Below are 26,396 nucleotides of genomic sequence, written 5' to 3'. Positions count from 1 at the left end.
ATCAACATGCACCCCATACAGATAATGCCTCCAAATTTTTAAGGCAAACACAACAACTGCTAACTCAAGATCATGGGTAGGATAATTCTTCTTATGGGGCTTCAGAGGTCTAGAGGCATAGGCTATGACCTTACCTCTCTGCATCAGAACGTAACCCAAACCAAATCTGGAAGCATCACATTAAACAATAAATCCATCTGAACTATCTGACAAGGTCAAAATTGGGGCTGAGGTGAGTCGAGTCTTCAACTCCTGAAAACTCTTCTCACAAGAATCTGACCACTGAAACTTGACTTTCTTTTAAGTCAATCTAGACATGGGAAATGCAATAGATGAAAACCCTTCAACAAATAGTCTGTAATTGCCAGCCAAACCCAAGAAACTCCTGATATATGATGATGAAATGGGTCTAGAATAGTTTCTCACTGCTTCGATCTTTTGAGGGTCAACTCTAATGCATTCACCAAAAATAATATGGCAAAGAAAAACTACTGATATTAGCCAAAACTCACACTTACTGAATTTGGCGAATAACTAATGGGCTCTAAGAGTCTGCAATACTATTTTGAGGTGTTCTGGATGATTATTTTCATTACAGGAATACACAAAAATATCGTTAATGAAGACTTAATATATCCAAGTATTGCTTGAACATTCGGTTCATCAAGTCCATGAAAGCTTCTGGGAAATTTGTTATACCCAAGGACATGACTAGGAATTTGAAGTGACCATACTGAGTTCTGAAAATGATTTTCAGAATGTCACATTTTCTAACTCTGAGCTGATAATAGCCGTGTATGAGGTCTATCTTAAAGAAATAACTAGAACCCTGAAGTTGGTCAAATAAGTCATTGATTCTGGAGAATGGGTATTAATTTTTTATGGTGACCTTGTTAAATTGACGGTAATCAATACACATTCTGAGAGAACCGTCTTTTTTCCCATGAAAAGGACTGAAGTGCCCCATAGGGAAACACTAGGCTTGATGAATCTTTTATATAAGAGATCTTTCAACTGTTCTTTTAACTCTCTAAGCTTTGTTGGAGCCATTCTGTAGGGTGGAGTAGAGATAGGCTGGGTATTTGGAAGGAGATCTATTTCGAAGTTAATTTCCCTTTTGGGAGGAACTCCGAGAAGATCTTCGGGAAACACATTTGGAAATTTCCTCACTACTAAAACTGACTCGAGACTGAGGGTCTTCGAACTAGAATCTTTGACTCGACCAAGATGGTAGACGCACCATTTGGATATCATTTTTCTTGCTCTAAGATACGAAACAAGCTGAGCCCTAGGTACTGAAGTACTACCCCTCTATTCTAGGACTGGTTCATTCAGAAATTGAAAATAAACACCTCTATTTCTACAATCAAATAAAGCATAGCATGAGTGGAGCCAATCCATGCCGAGAATGACAACAAAATCAGTCATCTCTAACTCTACAAAATTATCTGAAGTGACTTTTTGGGATATTGTAACCGGACAATTCCTATATACCTGCCTGGTTACAATAGAGACACCTATTGGGGTAGATACTGAAAAGGGTTCTGCTAAAGTCTCAGGACCGACACCAAAATTCACATCTATATAGGGGGTTGCAAAAGAAAGAGAAGCTCCGAGGTCTAACAAAGCATAAACATGTAAATGAAAGACCCGCAATGTACCAGTAACCACATTAGGAGAATTTTACTAATCCTATCGAGATTGAAGTGCATACAATCTGCTTGGCCGATGACCATTGGTTGCGCTTGAAGCGGTACCATGCTGCGTCGGGTGATCGAATGGAACTGGGGGATGACTGGACTGACCCTACTGACCATCTTGTGGGCAATCCCTCACCCTGTCGCTTGGCTTGCCATACCCAAAACATATATCGCTGCCCGCTCTACACATACCCTAATGGTTCTTATTGTACTTCTGACAAAGATGATTTATGCGACCACTATTCACACTACCTTGGGGCTTAGGGCTTGGTGCCCTATCGAGATCATTATTTTTGAACTTCAGTGCTGGTGCACTAGTTGAACATGGAGATAGGGCTAAATATTTCTGATAAAATTAAGGTCGGTTACCACCCTCCGACCTCGGTTGAGCAAAATTGAAACTACCTTTTCTGGCTCTCTTATTTTCTATCTCTCTTTCCTTAAACTTCTGCTTCTTAATCTATTGAGCATGAAACATCAACCTAGACAGCTCCATCTACTTAATCAGTATCGTGGACCTATACTCCTTGACCACACTATCAGCTACACCAGAGAAAAATTTACTCATCCTATAAACCTGTCATTAGACACCACATTAGGAGCATACTTGGCGAGCTAAGTAAACTTAAGAGAACACTCCTTCACACTCTTGTTCCTCTGCCTTAAATTGATAAACTCTTGCATTTTTTATTCCCTTAACTCCAAGGAAAATAACCTATCTAAAAAGGTTATAGCAAACTTCTCCCATTTAATAGGCCCTACATCTGCCCCTCTATCTCTCTTCAACTGCTTATACTAGGTGTGAGAAACATCCTGCAGCTAGTAAGCACCCAACTCTACACTCTCACTAGAAGTCACACCCATAATGATACGACACAAATGGCCATATTAGCTTTGGATGTCATCATTCGAGGCCAATACATGAAGAATACGAATTTGGTCACATTGAAGGCTTGAGAACATGCATGGGGAAACCTTTTTGGGCACTCAATAGAGCAATGTCGTGTGTGGAAATTTGCTTGGAATCTTGTCCTGATGAGGCACCCGAGAGACCCAAGTGTTGAATAATAATTATAAAAGCCAAAATAACACAAGGGATTGCATATATTGAAGTGTGAAGAGGAGTTTTAAGATACTCCATGACCGCCCCTTCTTTAAGGGTGTAATGGTTTTTTTTCACACTCCATAGGAGCCCTTTTTCATTAAGGGTATTTTGGTCTTATTATGTAATAAGCTATAAATAGACTTTTAGGATTCTTTTCTCATTATCTTTTGATGAATATTGAATGAACTCTCTTGTGAGGAGTGTTTATATCGTAGGACTTGGAAAATTCATTGAAACTAGGGCATCCTTGAGTGTGGAATCACTTGTAGTGCAAATTGGCTTAGAAACATTGGTGTTTTGGGGAGGTTTGAGTCCCTTTTGTGTCAACGTAAGAGTGTGGTATTTTCATTGCAAGCTTTAGTGGGGTTTGGTGTTTGATACACACCTTGGTTCTTATTGTATTGTAATGGTTATGTCTCACTAACTATATTTCCTTTTATGCAATTATCTTGTCTTTTGCCTTGAATCCGTGAGTTACTTTGCTTCTTGTGTGTTTGTCTCTACTTTATCTCCTTTATTTTAGGTTGTTTTCAGATTTTATAGCTTAGTCCTATATCATTTGGTATTAAGATCCACGCTTTTAGGGTTGTTCCTACAACTCTAAGTCTTGGATTGTTGTTACCTTAAAGAAAATCTTCACAAAAAAGAGTCAAAAGTTCAAAAAAAAAAAAGGTTGAGTTTCATTTTGGTCACTTAGATCCAGAATTTAAAACTTAGATCTACTATGTTTTTGTGTGTTTTGATAGTTTCTAGAGCTAGATTCTTGCTCACTAGCACTAATGGAGTCTAGATCTAAGATTTGACCAAGATACAGGCTGTTTTGAGCATTCCACCATTGTTAGACTTGAGTTTGAAGCTTTTGAAAGGTGGATCTCATGTGGTGTGTTGTGGTTGTGATGTTTTGTAGGTGATTTTGTGTTATTTGTTCTTGGATTGGCAAAGGGACCCTAGATTTTTAAGAAAATTTAAATTTGGAGGTCATTTTCCTTGTGGTCAAACTTGGTCAACTCTTGAATATTCTTGTTGTTCTTCTTCATCTTCATATCTTGTTGAAGAAGAATATTCAAAAGTGCTTGTTTGATCTATAAAAAGGAAGAAAGAGAGGGTGAAAGTTGTTTGTACAGAGAATATTCCTAGCATATTCTAAGTCATCCAAAAGAAGAAGGGAACAAAGGAAATATTTATGTACAATTGAATGTACAAGGGAAGGGGGGACCAATTCAATTCAAATCCATTTTGAAGCTAGAAAAGACTACAAACTTGGATTTTCTCCCTCAAAATTGTCCCTCTCACTCTCTTAGTTGAAGTTTTGGTCGAGACTATGAAAAAAATTGAAGAACAAAAATTTTGCAAGTTGACGTCCAATCACAAAGTGCCACATCATCATTTGGGGAAACCAATTTTTTAGTTCAAATTATAGTTTCTTAGTTTCAATTTGTTGTTTCTTAGTTACATTTTGATGATTCTATCACTTACCAGCAAACTAGTAATTATTTACTACGTTGAGAATTAGTTCAGAGTCCTTTCTTTCACGTTTCGTTCCTTGTGTGTTTTTCTGATTTTGTGATTCGTTGTCTTTTGTTAGTTTAAGTTTGAAATAAATTTTCTTTGAGTCAACCCAAATGAAAATCTATTCCGGGCAAAAGTAGATTCTTCCCTCAATCACTTACGAAGTACAAGCCAATTTTCAACACTTGTGAAACCAAGTGTGAGGTAAAACCAAGAGTGAGTGAGTGTGAGGTTATTTGAACTAACTTGTTTGTTCATTTTGTAGGTTTGTTACTTTGTTTTAGGTACATTGGCCATGGAACCCAAGGGTTCAACCTCCTAAACCATGTATAACAATGTCACTAATGTTATTTTAGCTCGCCTTCAAACTATTTCCCGTGATATGGCTAGGATAAATGCAGGTTTTGAAAGATTAGACTCGGATATTGGAACAATAAAAGAGGACATGGCAACAATGAAGGGATATATGACAACATTGAGTGGGATAATGGATCATGTTGAGAATCAAAGGAGCTCCCAACTCTCTACTCCTCAACCCTACCATATTTATTCTAGTGTATAAGCCCAAAACACCTCCACTACTATCACACCCGAGACCTTTCATCAAATTCTCTATCCTCCAATATCTCCACAAAACCAAGTCCAAACTCCACCAACCCGACACCTACATATACTATTGAATCCTCAATTTAACCAAGTCCAAGAAGAAGGTCTTGGAAACAAAATTCCACCACAAAACCCAAACTATCCAATCCCAAATCCACTTGACCAAAGAACCTACCATCAACCAAATCTAATTCCTCCTTCTTACCAAGATCCACTTAACCAAATACCACCTCCAAACCCGAATGCTCCACTTAACCAAAGGCCTTACCATCCACCAATCTTTCCCTTGTTACTTACTAACCTAAATGCTAGCATTTTGCCTAACATTAATTCTTCTTATGTGCAGGTTCAAGATCATATACTCTCAAAGGAGTATCCAAAAATATTTCCTCACAAATACATAATAGATGATCTAATGGATCCCTTGGCCGAGAGTTCCAACTTGGGGAAGGGTGATGAAGAAATGATTCGAAAGGGAGGTTTTGACACATTCCCTTCTTATGAGTGCTTCCCGAAGATGCAAGTAGGCTTTCATGAACAAAATCAAGGTAAAAATGTTACTCTCTACACTCCTTTAAGTTTAAAATATTGTGGTGTAGCTAGAAGCCAATTGAGTGTGAGTAGTAGCTTGACCTTGGTTGATAATGCGCATGTTGTAAGTGTGGATACACTAGTTTATCCTATTAATGACCGAATTAAATCTTTGTGTAAGATCAATTTGTGTCCATCTAGTGTTGAACCCTTTGAGTTGAATGAAAGTACATCATCTTGTGAAAATTGTGTTAATCAACTTTTGTGTGAAATTTGCCCATCACTTAAGGATATATGTGATGTGAATAATGAATCTCAAGTATGTAATGAGGTTGGAAATGTTGATCAAATAAATAAGGGCGACAACATTCTTCCTAAAGATAGAAATCTCTTCTTGAAAGATGGGAGTACTCTTAAAGGTAAGGAATGTGTGGTCATGGAAAGAAATAATCAATTGGGTAGTGATATCCTTGATTTTAATGAATATTTGAGAAATCCAATTATTGATTGTTCCTATAAATATGGTTGTGATTGTGACTTGTTGTTTGGTCTATTTGATAAGCAAGATGTTATTCTTAAAAAATCGAGGACAAAGGTGTCATTGTCATATCAGGGTAATGTTACTAAATGTGTATCTTTGTTTGACACACTTGTGTTTAAGTTGCATGAATCCCAACTTGTGGATGCCAAGTTGATACTTTACATGAAGGGAAGAAGTCATATGTGCTTAATTACGTTAATTCCATCTTTTTGTTCCTTATGTGCTATATCTTTTGGACCAAGTATCATTCTTATAGATGATAGCACCTTGGGTGATGTCTCCACACTTTATTCCTTCATATACTACCTCTTTACATATGATGACAACCATGTCAGTTTTGAAATTGTATTATGTAGAGGTAGAAAGTTTGATGAGGTCCCTTAAACAGGTAATGAAACAAATGTATCTTATGGCTCCTAAGATAAAGGTAGTCTTATTTTTTGGGTTTAATGAAGCCAATAAGACCATTGTAGTTTTCTTATCTCTTAATACTTGTTATAGCCACTTCCTTTGTGATATTTCACTGAACTTTTCATGTTCAACACAAAGGACCCATGGATATATTTCAAGTGTGAACCACCTTGGCATGATGATGTTATTTATTGTACTAACCTTAACCCTCATTCCATGAGGATGTTGTGCTTGTTTTCTCTTTCTTTGATTTTTCATGGTGTGGATTCTAGGTTGAATCCTTTTTAAGAAGGGAGGATGATACAAGCCAAATGACTATATTAGCTTTGGATGCCGTCATTCGAGGCCAATACATGAAGAATCCAAATTTGGTCACATTGAAGACTCGAGAAGATGCTTGAGAAAACCTTTTTGGGCACTCAATAGAGCAATGCCATGTGTGAAAAGTTGCTTGGGAACTTGTCTTGATGAGGCACCCGAGATACCCAAGAATTGAAGAATAATTATGAAGGCCAAAATATCATAAGGGATTGCATATATTGAAGTGTGAAGAGGAGTCTTAAGACACTCCATGACCACCCCTGCTTTAAAGGTGTACTGGTCTTTTCTTTACACTCCATAGAAGCCCTTTTTCATTAAGAGTATTTTGTTTTTTTATGTAATAAGATGTAAAAAGACTTTTAGGCTTCTTTTCTCATTAGCTTTTGATGAATATTGAGTGAACTCTTTTGTGAGGAGTGTTTATAGTGTAGGACATGGAAAAGTCATTGAAACTAGGGCATCCTTGAGTGTGGAATTATTTGTGGTGCAAATCCCTTGACGGGTAATTTGGGATGGAGGGAGTATATATTTGTATAGTCCGTTACTAGCCGTTTTGAACTACGGGTTTGGCTTGCCTCGGAGTTTATGATACTTTGATCTTTTGTCAAATATGTTTTATGGAGGCATTCCGAGGGATTTGTCGAATCTTTCTCAGTTGCTTTTGATTAATCTTTCTTACAGGCATTTTTTCGGTGAAATTTCGGCGAGTATTGGTCGGTTTCAGCAGCTTCAGTACCTTTGGCTTGCGTATAATGAATTGGTTGGAAATTTGCCTTCTGCAATTTCTAACTGTACGTTGTCAGTTTATTTGAGTGCTGAAGAAAATGCTATATGATTTGATGTTGAGCAATTTAAGAAGAACATGTTTGTAAAGTAAAAATTTGAAAAATGTTTTGATCAAGGTTCCTTGATTTAGAAACTCTTTGAGGAACATTAAGCGTAAGAAAAGGGTAGGTGAGATATGTATATGAAGCTTGGACAGAGAAAATGTAAAAAAGATAAATTATAATTATTTTTTATCGTTGAGATTTTATATAAAATAGAAACTTAAATTATAGATTTAAGTAATTTTTCCTATAATTATCCCTATAACATCTTAAATGTACAAGGTCAAAAAATAGAGTGAATATAATAGTGGGCCGCTATAGCGCACTCTATCTCGATGTTCTTTTGGTCTTCCTTTGTTCATGTTTCAATCCTTTTTAACTCTGTTTGGCCTGGATTTATTTTGAGCTAACTTATATAAATTCCTGAATCATTAAGAGATATTACATAAAATTTCGACTATTTTACTAATTATATCTTGTCCCGATTTTTTGAAATGGTGATACATATATTATGCGGTGATAGGATCTTTATTTATGGAAGTAACAAATTTTATTTAATTCAACAACGCAAATCATGCCAAAATCATGCCAAAACTATTACAAACGTAATAAACGCAATTTTATTCGACAAGAGCTCAAATTTGAAACAACCCATGTTGAGATATACAAACAACAAACTTTATAGTTCATAAATTAACTTTTCTGCTATCTCTCTCATTTTTTTATCTGTGAAATAGGAGGAACCATGATGGCTATGTTCATTGTATAACATCTAATTCCTTGCTATTGACATCTAATTATGTAATTCTTATTACCGAAACAATTCCATAAAGCACCGGATCTTTTAAAATACAGCATGTGCAATTGTTCTGGTTTTTTAACTTCTAATGTTTCTGCAACGAATTTTCATTAAAAGGGGCTAAACATGTGGATAATGTCATCTTGTGTTTGCTTTCTTACATCTGCCAGGGGTTCGAGAATTCATGCGAGGTTTAGCAAATCGAAAGATAGCCTAAGCAGAATGGTGACAGAAAGAGAATCGAGAATGAAGAGCTGGTTCACCACAACAGTGAGCTCCGGTGATGGGATGGCTGCTCCGTTCTCCTCCAGTGTGAACAAAATGTATCACCCATTAATAGCATATGAATCATTCAATAATTGATGACGTCGGTGAGGTGATTTTTTTTTGTAGGCTGCTATAGAATTTTTCTGTGGTGAGTGGGTCATTTTTTAGTGGACTGGCGCTGGTTCACCGGAACAGTGAGCTCCGGTGATGGGGATGGCTGCTTCGTTTTTAGATAAAATATGAACAAAACATATCACCCATTAATAACATATGAATCAATCAATAATTAAAATAAATAATTGTATCTATCATATGAATCCTCATAATACCATATATTTCACCCATTCATGTCATATGAATCTCCCAATAATTGAAATAAATAATTATATCTACCATATGAATCACCATAATACTATATGTATCACCCATTTATATCATATGTATCATCCGTTAAAATTATACAAACTGTATCTATCGTATGAATTACCATAATACCCATATAATGATATCATATTTATCATTCATATGAATCATCATTAAAAGAATAAAAATATATGAATAACTAAATAAATTTATATATGTATCAATCCATTTAAAAAAATAAAATTGGAAGAGATTTTAGGAGAGGAAAAAAAATAGTTGCATGTGTTAATGGAGGAGAAAAAATCAGGAAAGAAGATGATTTAAGCATTAATGGAGGAGAAAAAATCAGGAACGAAGATGATCTAATTGTTGATAATTAAGGGGATATTTTAGAGAAGGAAATCTTTAAAAAAAAAATAGCTTGAATGAGTTAATGGTGGAGTAAAAATAAGATGTGGTATTTTGTTGATATGTATCAAGAGTAAAGTTGAAAATCGGGATTTTATGTAAATTTAAAAAAGTAAGGGATAATAGGTAATATAGTCTCTTAAGTTTGGGATTTGTGTAACTTAGCCTTATTTTGAATCTTGAATAACTAAAACTAAAAATTACACAAATAGACAACTTATGTTTTCAGTATTACAAAAAATTTCAACTCCCTAAATATATTACAAAAATTCCAACAAAATATTATGTATATGTCGGCTATGTTATGTATATTAATAGGGAGATAGAGTAAAGTAATTAAAAAAATGGGACAGAGTGTAATTATTTCCAAAAGGGTTGGTATTAATGTTATTTATACTAACTGAAAACTACATGGATCATGCCTGGTATTTTGAACGAAAAATTAGGTGGAGTAAAAATCATCAAGTCATAATTATGAGACTTCGCTAATGTTTAGAAAAAGTATTATTTGTATCTAAAATTTAGATTAAATAACTAATTATATATTTCTTTTGTATTTGTATATTTCGGGATTCATATACAAATCTCTAATGTTAGAGGGAGGGAGATCTCTAATTTCAAGGGTCATATACGTTTGTGTTTGTATAAAAAGTGAATTTGGGAGCTCATATACAAATCTAAGGGTGTGCATCAGTCGGTTCGGTTCAGTTTTACATATTATTGGTTCGGTTTATCGATTTTCGATTTTTAAATATGTTAAACCAATAACCAAACCAATAAGATATTTTTTATTGATTTTCGGTTTATTAGTTTTAGTCCTTAACGGTTCGGTTTTCGGTTTAACCAATAAGAAAATATTCATAATATAGAAATAGTAATAACTAATATGAAAAAAAAATGAATCTTAATTGCAACCAAAAATCCTACATGATGTGTTTTAATTTACAAGAATCTTCAAGTTTGAACTAAATAATGTTAGGAGAAATTAAGAGTTTGTATAATTGAAATAATAAGTTTGTTAATTTGTAGAAATTAAAGAGAAATTAAGAAAAATATATAATAAGTCATATATTCTTATTGGGCTATCGGTTTACTCAATAACCTAATAAGAAAAAATCAAATCGAACCAATAACCCAACTAATTTCTTTTATAAAATCATTAAAAAACCGTTAACCCAATAACCCAATAACAATTTTGTCGATTCGATTTATCGGTCTGTTCGATTTTTGCACACCCCTATACGAATCTCTAAAGGTTTATATTGGTTTGTATGTATATACAAAGCGAATTTGAAGCTTATATACAAAACTCTAAAGTGAGTTTGTATTTGTTTACTAAACTATAGTTACGAATTTCAGGGATCATATTTAGATTGGATTAATCAGCTTATAGTAGAATTTTAATCCTTTTTAACGATGTTTCTTGACTTATGTTTTTTCCCAAATAATTTTATGAGATGCACAAATTTTTTTGCAGCATTTTGTCTGATAAGATGCCAAGATTCATATCAATTAACATAAGCTATTATGATCTTCACTAAAATTGAATGATTACCTCGAAAAGAACTCTCAACGTCCCAAAACTTTGACTACAAATTAATTATATTTTTAAGGTATTGGTATGAGAAGAATCACGACTTGTAGTACTTTCATATAATTTTTTAATATTAAATTAATATAATTTAGTTTAATTTTAAATATTAGTCAAATTGATTCACTAAAAGCAAAACATGCATGACAATTAATATGAGACAGATAAAAGATATTTCTACCAAAATAATCGAGTACATTATCCCCTCCTATTACTTAAAGAGTACTCCTTCCTTTTACTTTTATTTGCCTATTTTACTAAAAGTATTAGAACATCTAAGACTAAACATTAATTAATATAAATATTGTGGTAAAATACTCACTTTAATTATTGCAAAGGATATATGCAAACTTATGAAGATTAATTCCTCTGTTTTATGCCCCATTAATTTTAACAGATCATAAGTCGTTTTGCAGAATTTTTCTCATAAGACGCAAAGATTTAAATCAATAAAATCGAGTTCCTCCCTTTTATTTTATTTGGACTTAAAAAAATTAATATTAACTTTAATATTTATGTTTTGAAAATTTTGATGTCTAGTACCTTATTTAATTATTTAATGATAAAAATAATATTGAAAGAAATAATAAATTTGTCTTGCATTACTAAAATGAACAAAAGATAATTTTTTTTTATAATATAAAAACAGCTAAAACGAAACAAGGGAACATTAGCTTATTGGAATAATCACGAATGGCAAAAGATATTGTGATAAGACCTAAAGCTATTGATCAAAGTTATTGTTTAAACTATTAGCTTTGGACTTTGCTTGTTCCGAGATCTGCATTCATTTTAACTATTTAAGCACCAGCTAATAAATAATCCTTTTAAAAAAAATGCAGCAAGTTCAAGCCAGCCAGCCAGCCATGAGAAAAAAGTAGTTTTGTGTGCTCAATATAAATTGTGGATTTGAGGTGATATCGATGGTTGATATCTCTTCATCTTTAATTAAAGGTTTTGGAGAAAAGATCAAAATTTGAAAAAAAAAAAAATCATTAGATGTTCGGTGTTGATAAGAGTCGACATAGACCTAAGCTACATAAGGTACACGTTTCGTAGGACAACGATTACCATAACTCCCATTTTTTCCATTGAGAATCTCCATTTGCTGGAATAATGACAAATAAAATATCAAATCAAAGTTGATGAAACTGGAGCCACCGATCAAAATTAAAAAACAACTCTATGGTCCATGGGTTGTACTGTAATTAAACTTTTGACTATCCTCCCATTTCCAACTTTCTTGATTAATTTTTTAATCTTGAACTTTCAGATCTTACAAGTATCATCTCACTATTTTCTTATAAGTACATATACATTCTTCATTAGCCAAAATCAGGCCAAACTTTTCCAATTTATTACTCTTTGATAACAACCATAAGCTATTCTTCTCCGAAAAATATGGGTTTCAGTAGTCATGAACTTGACAAGCCTCATGCAGTTTGCATACCATACCCTGCCCAAGGCCACGTTAACCCAATGTTAAAGTTCGCCAAAATCCTCAATAGCAAAGGCTTTCACATCACTTTTGTCAACAATGAATATAATCATAGGCGTCTTCTTAAGTCTCGAGGCCCTGATTCCCTCAAAGGATTGCCATCTTTTCGTTTCGAGACCATTCCTGATGGCCTCCCACCATGTGATGCTGATGCAACTCAAGATATTCCTTCTCTATGTGAATCCACCACTAAGACTTGTTTAGGTCCTTTCAAGGAATTGCTCGCGAAGCTCAATGACACTTCTTACATGCCACCTGTGTCGTGCATTGTTTCCGATGGTTGTATGAGTTTCACTTTAGCTGCGGCTCAAGATTTGGGCATCCCTGAAGTTTTCTTTTGGACCCCAAGTGCTTGTGGTTTATTATGTTACATGCACTATCGTAACCTTTATGAAAAAGGATACTTTCCACTTAAAGGTGGAGACATTGTTTACTTTGTCCTGTTTTATAGTAGCCCATTATCTAATTGCATTTTAATATATGTGTGTTGTAACTTTGATTCTATTATGTTCTGTGGGAAACTGCAGATGCAAGTGACATGACAAATGGGTATTTGGAGACGACTTTGGATTGGATACAGGGAATGAAAGGTATACGTTTGAGGGATTTACCAAGTTTCTTGAGAAGTACAAATTCAGATGATATTATGTTTAACTTCCTTATTCAAGAAACAGATAGAAGCAAATTTGTTTCTGCTATTGTGATCAATACATTTGATCCATTAGAGAAGGAAGTTCTTGAATCACTTCAGGGCCTTCTTCCTCCGATCTACACAATTGGTCCCCTACATTTTCTTGTTAAACACATTGAGGACAAGAATTTGGAATGCTTGGGGTCCAATCTTTGGAAAGAAGATCCAAAGTGTCTAGAATGGCTTGATTCCAAGAAACCAAATTCTGTTGTTTATGTTAATTTTGGAAGTATTACTGTCATGACTCCGAACCAACTTATTGAATTCGCCTGGGGACTTTGCAATTGTCAGATGGAATTTTTGTGGATCATAAGGCCTGATATTGTATCAGGAAAACAAGCAATTCTTCCATCCGAATTCGTGGAAAAAACTAAAGAAAGAGGGATGTTGACAAGTTGGTGCCCACAAGAACAAGTCCTTAGCCACCCTGCTATTGGAGGATTCTTGACTCACAGTGGATGGAATTCGACTCTTGAAAGTATTGGCAGTGGGGTCCCAATGATCTGCTGGCCATTTTTCGCCGAACAACAGACTAATTGTTGGTTCAAAGGCAACCAATGGGGAATTGGCATGGAAATTGACAATAATGTGAAAAGGAACGAAGTTGAAAGTCTTGTGAGAGAGTTGATGGTTGGCGAGAAAGGCAAAGAGATGAAGAAAAAGGCATTGGAATGGAAGAAATTGGCTGAAGAAGCTGCTCAAAAATCAACAGGATCATCTTATGTGAATATAGACAAACTAATTTACGAAATTCTCCTTAAACATTAAGTGGTTAAGTCTTCATATTTCAATTTCCTATTTTGAGTTCTTGTCAGATCCTTTAATTCTTATTTCCCTTTTTTTTTTTCGTGTGTGTGTGGGGGTGGGTGGGGGGTATGTTGTAACCTAGTTCTGTAATATGATTTATTAATAATGAAAGATATCTCTTGCTACGTTCGAAATCTTTTGGTCCATAGCAAATTTTCCCACTTGTTCTAGTTTTGAATTATTAAACACTAGAGGTAGCTTTCACAGATAGGAACATCCTCAAAGACTTTTATATCTCTTTCTGATGAAAATATCAAGAGTAGTTGGAGATGGTATCCATAGAATAAATCAGCTGCCTAGTATTAACGAAACGAGAATGTATTACTCCCCTCCTATTACTTAAAGGGTAGTCCTTCCGTTTTCTTTACTTGCCTAACATACTATAGATTTTCGAAAATCTAATACTAAACATTAGTTAATATAGCTATTGTGGTAAGACACACTTTAATTATTGCTTTTAAAGGATATGCAAACTCACAAAGATTAATTCCTCTGTTTTATTTCCCATTAATATTAATCGATCACAAGTCTTTTTGTAGATTTTTTCTCATAAGACGCAAAGATTTAAATCAATAAAAAAAAATTTCTTAATTTTATTTTACTTGAACTAAGAAATTACCATTAATTTTATTAGTTATAGTCTATAGGGCGACTAACTCAAATTTCATAAATTAAGAAGCTACCAACATTTTTTACCACAACTTTATTCAATTACATAAAATCTCAAAAATCTCGTTTTGTGATACTTATTTTAATCCTTGGTACATATCGTCTGTGATACATTTTAAACTAATCAATTAGTTAAATAAAAAGTAACATAATTGCATTTATTTAGGGGAGTAAACCATGAGAGAAAATCTCTAAATAAAAGAAACATTCAAATTTAAAACTTTCATCAGATTATCATTTGCAATTTATAATTTAGGGAATGAATCATGAAAGAGAATCTGTGATGCATATATTGATACATATGTAGCACCGATTTTATTTGATACATATATCTCATATATTAGACTTTAAACATATGTATCATCCTTAAGTTATGGGAAAGAAACACAAGTTCTTGATATGTATCAAATACGTTTATCTGATACATATTTCTAATGCATGTATACTTGGTACTTGTGGTTGATACATTTATCCGTTTTGATCAAATGGTTTTGATTTATAAAAGTTGATGGACTTTGATATCAAGAACAATACAACTATGCACATAGATATTCATATGTATAATAAACACGTACTAGCTTGCTAGATACATAAAAAAAATTAGTAGATTATGATACATTGACATGCAAGTACATTCATATGTATCATGAACAAATAAATACATTTCTTTTACAATGATACATATGCACAATGATACATTTGTATATATCATGAATCTAGTTTAATGAATTGGTCTTCTTCTCCTCTTCACACTTCCATTTTACAAAATCTCCATTAACACCATGCCCCTTAACTCTATCAATCTCTATTGAAAATCAGCTAAATACACTAACAAGTCCTTCACTTTCCTCCGTTCCATCATGAAATTATATATCAAATAAAAAAAAAGGTGTCGACGAAGAATCAAGAATCAATTTTTCAAAATTCCATAGCAGGAAAGAAAAAAATTGTGAACTATATTCAAATGACTTTATCTGACTATTTTTTGTGTGTCACTCTGTGTCACGGCCTGATTTGTCAAGTCGTCATGATGCCTACTTTAACCTACCAGTAGGCAAGTCAAGCCATAGTCCGGAATGATAGGTAACGGGCTAACATGCAGAGACCAAATAAAAGATCACATATCATGATCACATCAACAATAGTAAGTGAAATCTAAGAAGGGAGCATGCATAATATATCAAAACGAGAGAAGGAGATATGACCAACTATACAAATGAATCCCTCCCAAGACCTGATAAGGTCAGTACTAGAGCCACTACTAACAGACACCCAGAGTACTAGACAAAAATCTAAGATGTACACAACATTACAGACAGTCTCGGTTGCAAAAGACTAACTGGAGTAGATAGATGAGGATCAACCTCGGATGACAGTAAGCTCACCCTGCTCCAAACCAGTACTGAAAGGTAGGAACCATGTCAACGTCGACTACTAGTACTTGGATCTGCATCAGAAAAAAGATGCAGAAGTGTAGTATGAGCACCAAAGCAACAGGTACTCAGTAGGCATCATCGATCGACTGAGCTCAATACAGAAAAGGTATAACTACAATGCGTAGATGTAATCCAAGCCAATAGTAAATGGACAGAAAGGGTAAACAACTGCCAAGCTACGACAATAAGATAAAAGGAATAAATGTAAGCGGTATAGAAAATAAATAATACAGTAATGACAGACAAATCAAACATAACCTAGCTAGGCCCCCATAAGCCCGCTAGGAACTCAACATAACCTAACTGGGGCCCCATAAGCCCGCTAGGCACACTAAAGAAGACAATTAACCCAACCGTACCCCCATAAGCCGGTAGGACACACAAGTGATGAAAATAACCAAAAGTAATTTATAACTGCGCCTATCTCAATAAATCATGATAGTCATCTGGATATGAACCGGACTTGAACCGGCACCAATGGATAATAATGAGAGGTCAGATACCGGACTCTAACCGGTAGTAATGGATAATAACAAGAGGACATGTGTCAGATTCGAACCGAACATAGTGGGTAATAACGATAGGCTATAAATATAGAACTCATAATCAGATGCCGGACCCGAATCGAAACTCAGAGAAATCACAACCATAATCAGATGCCGGACTCGAACCGAAACTCATAGTAACATTAATAATCAAATGGCGGGCTCGAACTGGAACTCATAGTAACTATACGCTACGGTAATATTAAAATTCATACCATATAATAACAATGCCAACGTCTAAATAATCATTTGCCAATTTTAATTAAAAAGGGATAAATTCAAAATTTTTGCATTTTAGTTTCATGTCCTAAAATAATAGATGTTATATTATATTAAAAGATAATATTCCAATATTTGCTAGAATGGGGTCCTAATCCGAATAAATAAGGTTTATATAAATCAAATGATATGTATCTACAAACACTTATCCAACTCTAGTATAATAGTTTACAATTTTAGTAAATAAGCTCAATCTAAAGGTAGGGTAAACCTAGTCTACCTGGACGCCAAAGCTATAATATATTTCCGCGAAGCCTCCAAAATAACGCTAGTAGAACCCGAGCTTTGAATAATTAAATTTTAATGGGAGAATACTCACAAAAATACCTGAAGTTTGACCGAATTATCAGTTGAGCATATTGAACTTTGCGGGGGTTCTATTACCCACCTATACTTTTTAAAGTGGAATTAATTCCTCCCCCCCCTCCCCCCCCTCCTCTCGGACTTTTTAAAGTGGAATTAATTCTCCCAAAAAATGTTGTACCCAGTTTTTACGGTAGGAAGTGTAGTACACACGCTGTTTCTTCTCCATTTTATCAGTTTTCAACATTTTTTTCACCATTACAATCGTATTAAAGATTCCACAACTCAAATTCATCCTACAAATCAAATTCCAAATGATTCTATTGAGTCAATGTCCATTCTTATCAGTTCAAGAATGTTCCACAACTTCAAGAATATTTGTTTCTAGTTTCAAATTAGTTCCACAACTTCAAATTTGTTTCCAGTTCCACAAATTTGTTTCCATAATAATTTCAATCGAAAATTGACTTCAATAATTGAAGAAAAGTTTTCAATTGTAAAAGTCAATTACTACTCCTAAATAATTGACTTCAACAATGGAGTCTTCAACGGAAGTGTACTACATTATTCAATTTCAATTCAACAATGGAGCAACCATTCCAAGTTTCAATTACGCCAACTCAATGGAATCTTCCACTGAGTTTCAAATTCCAAGTCCATTCCAACTCAAATTTTAAATTCAAATTAAAAACTTTCTTCAAGAATTATTCAAATTTGTTCATACTGAAAACTGAAAATTTCAATTTCAATTTCAAGAATGGAATCTTCAAGAATTCCAGATTTGAATGGAATGAAGAAACTGAAATGGAATTCAATTTCAATTGAATGGAATCTTTCATTAATCTTCAAGAATGGAAACTGAAATGGAATCTTCAAGAATTCAATTTCAATTCAACAAATGGAGCAACCATTGTTGAAGAAAAGAAATAAAGAAGAAAGAAGCGAGAAGAGAGAAGAGAGAAGAAAAAGAATGAAACAATAAATAATATAAAACTTTTATAAATTAGAAAATTGAAGGGTTGTTTGGCAAAAAAAAGGTTTATAGCATTTTTTTAACACTTTCATGGGCTTAATGCGCGTGACTTGCACGCAATGGTCCAAGTGGAAGATATATGCCATTAAAATACGAAAAAAAAGTCTGGGGGGGGGGGGGTAATAAGACCCCCGCAAAGTTCAGTATGTGTAACTGGTAATCCGCTCAAACTTAATCCGCTCAAACTTCAGGTATTTTTGTGAATATTCTTTCAATTTTAATTTAATGTTCAAATGGTGCCAAAATATTTCACTCAAAACCCTTGCTACAAAGTATATATATAAACGTATAGTAAATGTTAAGATCACTAACACTTAGATTGCCTTTTTGTTACAAAGAATTTTGTTTTATGAATGACACCACTACCAAGTATATCTATCCTAGAGGTGCATGGCCCATGACCTGTGTCAGCACGGGCCCAACATTAAGATATTTATTTGTCTTTTCAATCTTGATATTTTTAAATAATTTTTTTAATAAAATGATTGCATATGTTTTCTAGAATTCATCCGGAATCTAGAATGGGTTCAACATATGTTATTTTAATATGTATTTAGATAATTTAAGTTGTTAACTATTGTAATTTATAATATTTTTATGTAATTTTCAAATTAACATACGTTACTTTTCTTGTCTAAATTTTTGTGGCATTGATAGTCAATTATATTTTAAAAATAATTTAAATTTTTAATTATTGTGATTAATAATACTTTTCTTCTACGATAATATTTTTGAATAATATATGATACTCTCTTTGTCCAGAGTTTTGTGTCGATGATAGCCAATTATATTTTTTAAATAATTTAAATTTTTGATCATTGTGATTTATAATATTTTTTCTATTTCAACTTATGTCGCACAATGCTTAAATGACCATAATAATTAATTAGGGGTGATATAGTAAAATCACGACTGAAGCAGTGAAGCATAAATGTCTTAAATGACTTACAACAACTAATTAGAAGTGAAATAGCGAAATTACTATAAAAAAATACTTGTGAAAAATTTTAGTGGACATCATATAAGACGTCAAGTTAATTTGAAACATCAAGAGTTGATTTATCATTTTTATATCTATTTTATTTTTATTAAATTTTATTAATTTTTTAATACTTAAATGACTTATAATAATTAATTAAGGGTGATATTTAGTAAAACTATGGTTGAAGCAGTTGAACCAGATATGTCATAAACGTCTATTTTAATTTTTTTGTTAAATATAATTAATTTTTAACATATAAATGACTTATAAGAATTAATTAGGAGTGATATAATAAAATCATGATTGAAGCAACTTAATTAGTCAAGTCAAAAATATTTATTTTATATTTTTAATTAAATATTATTTATTTTTTAATACATAAATAACTTATAATAATTAATTATAGGTGATATAGTAAAATCATGGATTCAATAATATTAATTTTTAAATACATAAGTGACTTATAATAATTAATTATGGGTGATACGTTAAAATCATGATTGAAGCAGCTGAAGCAAAAATCAATCAACTTTTTAAATTTTTTTGTTAATTATTATTATTTACAACACTTTTTATTTCATTTTTAAATAATATATGTTGCTTTATATCTTCTTCTGTCTCATCCCAATTTATGTAGCACTAATATAATTTTGATAGTTAATCAAATATTTTATGTTGACATATCATTTTATTATTCTGAATTTTCTAATACATAAATGACTTATAATAAGGGGTGATATAGTAAAATCATTGTTTGAAAGGCGGCAATTTAATTTAAAACATCAAGAGTTAATTTCACATTTTATGTCTATTTTATTTTTTATTAAATATTATTTATTTTCTTAATACCTAGATGAATCATAATAATTAATTAAGAGCGATTGATTATGTTATTACTATAAAAATTAATAAAATTTTATCATATCCAATAGTTATCATCGATAAATCACCAGAGTAGTATATTAATTAAATACGGGATGCTATATTTTGCATATGAAAAATCTGATATTATTAAACATTATTGGATAGTGCATTATATTTATCTTTCACAATAATAAAATTTTACTATATATTTTTATTTATTTCTTTTTAACTTGATACATATTGACCCAACACAAATTCTAAAAAAATATTCATTAAAAATTTATTAATTTTGTACTTTAAAAATTTAAAGTTAAGTTTAAATATTAGTATTTCTATATAAGAAAAAAAATAATTTTAAAATTTAAATTTACTAAAATAAATAAATGAAAAGTTTAATTTTCTATATAAAAGTCAATTAAAATAATAAAATTGATTTACTTTAAGTATTTAGTTGCAATTAATTAAGATAATTTTTTATTTCCTCATGATTTATGTTGCACTGATAAAATTTTGAGAGTAGAATAGAACTTTTATCTATTTTAAAAAAAATATTTTAAGTTGTTAATTATTGTGATTTATAATAATTTTTACGTAATTATCGAATAATATATTTATTCTTTGTATTCCAATTTATGTGGCTTCGATACAATTTTGAGAGTCAACTAAATTTTTTTTATATTTTTAAAAATATTTTAAGTTGTTAATTATTATGATTTGCAGTACTTTTTCTTTTGTCTCAATTTATGTGGCATTGCTAAAATAATGAGAGTCAATAAAATTTCTATATCTCTTTAAAATATTTTAAGTTATTAATTATTATGATTTGTGATAACAAATTAGTTTTGAACATGATAGCCAATTAAATAAATAATTTTTTTACTTCCAATCTGTAGTTATAGTTAATTAATATAAATGAACAGAATATATTAAATATTTATACCATTATGATGAAATAATGAAATCATTATATATTGGGGCATGGTATGTAATTAAGTGAAAGTAGGTAGATTTTTTTTGGTAATTATATGAGGGGACGAAACCACCTGTTCTATATAATAGAAATAGAAATATATGTGTGTAAAAGAAGATAAAACTTTAATAACATGTATGGCTGCTAATAAGCAACAAGTTGGTGCCAACCTTCTTCACCCACGTGTGGTGGTAATTATGTATTATATAAATTCGTGATAAAATAATTATAATATTTTAAAAGTACCATAATTAATAGAAAAATATTTCTAACAAAACCTCTATTATCTATCTATATCTATAATTTATAATCTATATCTATATCTATATCTATAATGTATAATATATTAAAAGTGTGAAGACCCTTAGAAAAGTTATTTGAATTTTTTGCCCTTCATTAAAACTCTTTGCAATAGAAAAATAGTCTTTTCATATTTTTTCTTTAGTTTATAATATTAAATATTGACTATAATAAATATATAAAACAAATTAAATTAAAAAGGTTTTCTACTTATAGCTGAATTCTTAAACTTATGATAATATTTTGGTGTGTGCGTGACTTTTTTTTCCAAAAATAAAAACCAAGGATTGACTTTTCCAAATAACAAGTTTTTGTTTTTGTATTTGGTTACCATACTATACTTTTTCCAAAAAAAAAAAAAAGGTTTTGATTTTGTATTTGGTTACCATACTGTACTTTTCCAAAAAAAGTAAAGGTTTTGTTTCTGTTAAGGATTAGTTTTGTAATTTTTTGTCCTTCATTAAAACTCTGTGCAATAAATAAAACATTTTTTTTTATTTTTTTCTTTAATTTATTAAATACTGACTATAATGAATATATAAAAAATTAAATTTAGAGGGTTTTCTACTTATAACCAAATTCTTAAATTTATGGTAATCTTTTGTGTGTGCCTGACTTTTTTTTTCAAAAACAAAAAAATCGGTTGACTTTCCCAAAAAAACATGTTTTGTTTTTGTATTTGGCCTAACTATTTCAATGTGTGTTTTCTCTTAGTTGATAGCTTTACAAATTATATATGAATTATTCATAATCAACAATTTCGAATGGATTAACTGTGTTTTCTTTTTCAAAAGAAGATTTCTGATACAAAAATTGAATGAAACAAGCTTGTTGTTGGTGAATGAAATAGCCTGAAAAATTTAAGGTTTATCTCTTTCTCTCTTTCTTTTTGTTTAGATTAAAATTTTGCAGAACCTTTTATTATAAGAATAATACAAAAATCTTTTTATGTAATTATGTTCATCTGCATATTAATTGTATATAAAGAAGTAACTTTACGGTTTCTAAGCTTAACAGACTATCTTGCAGAGCTCAATTCAACAAGACAACGACATGTTCAGGTTTAAGTGAACAAAACTGGTGTTTCTATTGGTTTTTAGCCCATTCACATTGTTCAATAGATATTTTCTTGGTAATTGGGATGGAAGTATTGTTGGGTTCGAAATCGAGAAGACATCATGCGGAAGCTATTAGTTGCAAATCATTGTGGTGACAATTCAAAAGACACATAAAACAAACTAAAAAAAAATATTATTGATATAGTTTGGCCAAACGGCCTACATATTAAAAATAAAATTGAAAAACCTAAAACCTATTGAGAGAAATCTCTCCCTAAACAAAGACTTTAAAGACAACATTGTGGATGCTATTATTTTATGGTATAAGAAGAAAGGTCGTCTATTTATAAAGTCCCAAAACCTTTCCTCCAAGAAAGAGGTTAGCTAAATATGAAAAAGTTTTATATTTTCCTTTCAGAAAAACTCAAAGTAATTATGGTATTACTTTTATTTTCCCTCTGAGAAAAATAAAACTTAAATTTGGTAAGAAAATCAGAACAAAAACCCTAACAAGTATTACATGGAGGGGAATCCAAGATTTATATGTGAGTGAAAACCAAATTACATAGGATCTTAGTTATTAGTATTTGATGAAGATCTTAATCTTAGTCATTCAGATTTCTCTTTTTTTTTTTCCGCTTAGATTAAAATTTGGTAGAACCTTTATTATAAGAACAGTACATAGCTCTTTTTATGTAATTATGTTAATCTGCTAATTAATTATTTATAGAGAAGTAACTTTACGGTTTGTAAGCTTAACAAACTGTCTTGCAGAGCTCACCTCAACAAGACAACGACAGACTCAGGTTTAAGTGAACAGAACTGGTGTTTCTAATATTTTTTAGCCCATCACTTTGTTCAATAAATATTTTCTTGATAGTTGGGATGAAAGTATTACGCAAAGGGGAATCCAAGATTTATATGTAAGTGAAAACCTAATTACATAGGATCTCATTTATTTGTATTCGATGAAGGTCTTAATCTTAATCATTCAGATTTCTATTTAGCTATTGCAATCAAAACTTTTGACTAGCAACGACAAGTATGAGACGTACGTCTTGACAAGACACCTGGACGACAAGGTTGGTACCCTTCACCTTAGAGATCTCCAGAGCCAAGCTTACCAAACTTTTCAAAGATCAAGCTGACTACATTAGCATACTAGTTGTGTGTCCTTACAAGCATGCTCACAATAGGTACTGAGTGAAGAGTAATTCACACTGGCTAATTTTTTTTTTTACTTGATATATTATTTTATGTATTGGAGTTTTTCTTTCAATGTTTCGTATGTCGGGTATCAGTGATCAAATGGTAAACACAAGGTATGTTAGTCATGTGTGAAAAGTAGGACTGCATTTAGATAATGTCTTGAAAAGTATGAACACTGAGAATGCAATCATAGTAGTAAACCAAAAGATATTATACGAATATATGAAGTTATTCTTTTTTCGTCTTTTTTCTAAAAAAAAAAAAACTTATGGAGTAATTATGTGTGTGTTTTTCTTTTGGTTTAAATTTTTACAAGGATCAAATTGTCTTTATTTTATACCATAAAAAAGGAGTACATTTTATGAAATATATGAGTCCTAAAATATATGATTTGTAAAATATTTATATAAAAAAAATTAAGAATCCTAAAATATATGGAGCACAACCCATAATTTGAACTAGCTCTTACTGCTTACACAAAGCAACAACTTGTGCCTTATTGTGTTTCACAACAACACATATTGTCCTACAAGTAATTAATTTAATTTCTTTCATAAATTAGTTCTATTATTTATTTATCTATCTCAAGTTAAAAATAAACTATACTCCGATATTGCTTTAGTTATATCCTTCCATTCTTGTTTTTTACTTTTTTTTTTTTTGTATAAGTTGAAATACGTTGCATTTTTATCATAATGAAATATATGTAATAACTTTACTCTCGTGTTTTTTCTATTTGAGGAAGAGACATGGTTGTAATTAGCCATTGGAGTTCACAATTCCTAACTATTTTTATTTTACTTAAACTAAATTTTACAATCAAATACCTCGACAAGTTTTTTTTTCTCATGCAGTTGGAGTAAACTGCTCTGAATTCATGAATTTATTATTCATCATAGATGTACACGTGCAACGGACGTACTCTAAACTTGTATAATAATAATATTTTAATATTTTTAAAATTACTATCTCCGCTTAAAATATTAACAAATCATAACATCTATTATAAAATAGTATAAATATATCATCACTTAAAGAATTTATCTATATCGAAAATATTCTAGAAGAATATTAAATTATATTTCTACCAAATGCCAAATTAAATTAAATAGTCTACGATACATTTAGATGATACTAAAATTATATGAAGAAAAAACAGGAAAATGATCATAAGGGTCAATAACTCAACAAGAATAAGGTTTTTCCATTTTCGTTACAGCCAAGAAAACTTTCTTCTATTCAAAGCAATTGCAAGAACCGAAAAATTATAAAGTAGATTCCAAATGAAAATGCTTTTCTCTAATTCAATTCTACTTTCAGTTGAAACCGAAAGAGGAAAGGTGGGGGGAGGGGGAGGGGAGGAATGCTCAAATGTCGTGCAAAATGAGATTATGATGGAAAAGAGTAATCGAAATTTTTGGAGAGATGATTTTGAAAGACGAATTCTAGCGATATTGGTGAAGTTGCCTTTGTTAGATCGGTATCAAGAATAATTTTTAATTTCTGTAATTTTTTATAATTTTTTAAAAGATATGAGATTTTTGAGGATTTGTGTAATTTATTATTAATTATATCTTGAAAATTTTAATTTCGAGTATCTTATTTAATTATTAATTAATAAGGATAATATTAAAAAAAAATGATAAATTTATCTTGCTTTTACTAAAATGAACAAACAAAAGATAAATCTTTCCTATATTATAAGAATAACTAAAATAAAATGGAGGAAGTATTAGCTTATTAGAATAATCACTAATGAGAAAAGATATTGGAATAAGACTAAAGTTATATGCCAAAGTTACCGTTTAAACTAGGAACTTTGGACTTTGCTTGTTCCGAGATCTGCATTTTAACTATTTAAGCACCAACCAATAAATAGTCCATTTAAATAAATGCAGCAAGTTCAAGCCAGCAAGCCGAGAGAACAAAAGTAGTTTTGTGCACTCAACATAGATTGTGGACTTGAGTGGTAGCGATGGTTGAGATCTCTCAACCTTTCATTAAAAGTTTTGGAGAAACTATCAAAATCTGAAAATAATTCCGTCAGAAGTTACGAGTTGATAGGAGTCGTAAAAAACCTAGCTACATAAGGTCCACGTTTAATAGGGCAACGATTACCATAAGTCTCTTTTGCTTTTTTTTTTTTTCCATTTGAGAATCTACATTTTCTGTAATAATGACAAATAAAATATCAAATGAAGCTAACGAAACCGGAGCCACAGAGGGAAAAAAAACAACTCTATTATCCATGTGTTGTACTGTAACTCAACTTTGTCTATTCTCCCATTTCCAACTTTCTTGCTTGATATTTTAATCTTGAACTTTCAAATCTATAAGTATCATCTCACTTCTTCAATCAGCCAAAATCAGGCCAAACTTTTCCAATTTATTACTCTTTGAGACAACCCATAAGGTTTTTTTTTTTTTCTTTAGCAATATGGGTTCCATCAGAGGTACTCATGAACTTGACAAGCCTCATGCAGTTTGCATACCATGTCCTGCCCAAGGTCACATTAACCCAATGTTAAAGTTAGCTAAAATCCTCATAAAGGCTTTCACATCGCTTTTGTGCTTGCCATCTTTTCGATTTGAGACCATTCCTGATGGCCTCCCACCAAGTGATGTCGATGCAACTCAAGATATTCCTTCTCTGTGTGAATCCATTACCAAGACTCATTACTAGAAAAAAGGCAAAAACCGACACAGAAAATCGATCACAAAGTGTGATCGGAAAAAACCGACCACTAGTGGTCGAATTTTTTTTTTTTTTTTT

At 31.6% G+C, this 26,396-nt stretch overlaps 1 protein-coding gene and 1 pseudogene across 1 annotated transcript; both read left to right on the top strand.

The window, feature by feature from the left end:
- The first annotated feature begins 12,097 nt into the window (after positions 1–12,097).
- Positions 12,098–14,111, top strand: LOC107869521 (7-deoxyloganetin glucosyltransferase). Its single transcript, XM_016716051.2, has 2 exons — positions 12,098–12,894; positions 13,005–14,111. The coding sequence occupies exons 1-2, from the start codon at positions 12,381–12,383 to the stop codon at positions 13,934–13,936; spliced, it is 1,446 nt and encodes a 481-aa protein (XP_016571537.1). The 5' UTR covers positions 12,098–12,380; the 3' UTR covers positions 13,937–14,111.
- An 11,949-nt stretch (positions 14,112–26,060) lies between these two features.
- LOC107868692 overlaps positions 26,061–26,396 on the top strand; it is a 22,577-nt pseudogene continuing 22,241 nt past the window's right edge.

This window comes from Capsicum annuum, chromosome 4, assembly GCF_002878395.1.
Source record: "Capsicum annuum cultivar UCD-10X-F1 chromosome 4, UCD10Xv1.1, whole genome shotgun sequence".
NCBI classification, from domain to species: domain Eukaryota; kingdom Viridiplantae; phylum Streptophyta; class Magnoliopsida; order Solanales; family Solanaceae; genus Capsicum; species Capsicum annuum.
Note: the sequence above shows the minus strand (reverse complement) of the source record. Positions and strands in the feature narration are given on the sequence as shown.

What these genes read in the sequence shown, in the direction of transcription:
- LOC107869521 (XM_016716051.2), top strand. Translation starts at nt 12,381, where the DNA reads ATGGGTTTCAGTAGTCATGAACTTGACAAGCCTCATGCAGTTTGCATA. An exon ending in AGGATACTTTCCACTTAAAG is followed by an intron (nt 12,895 to 13,004) that starts GTGGAGACATTG and finishes GGGAAACTGCAG; the next exon opens with ATGCAAGTGACATGACAAAT.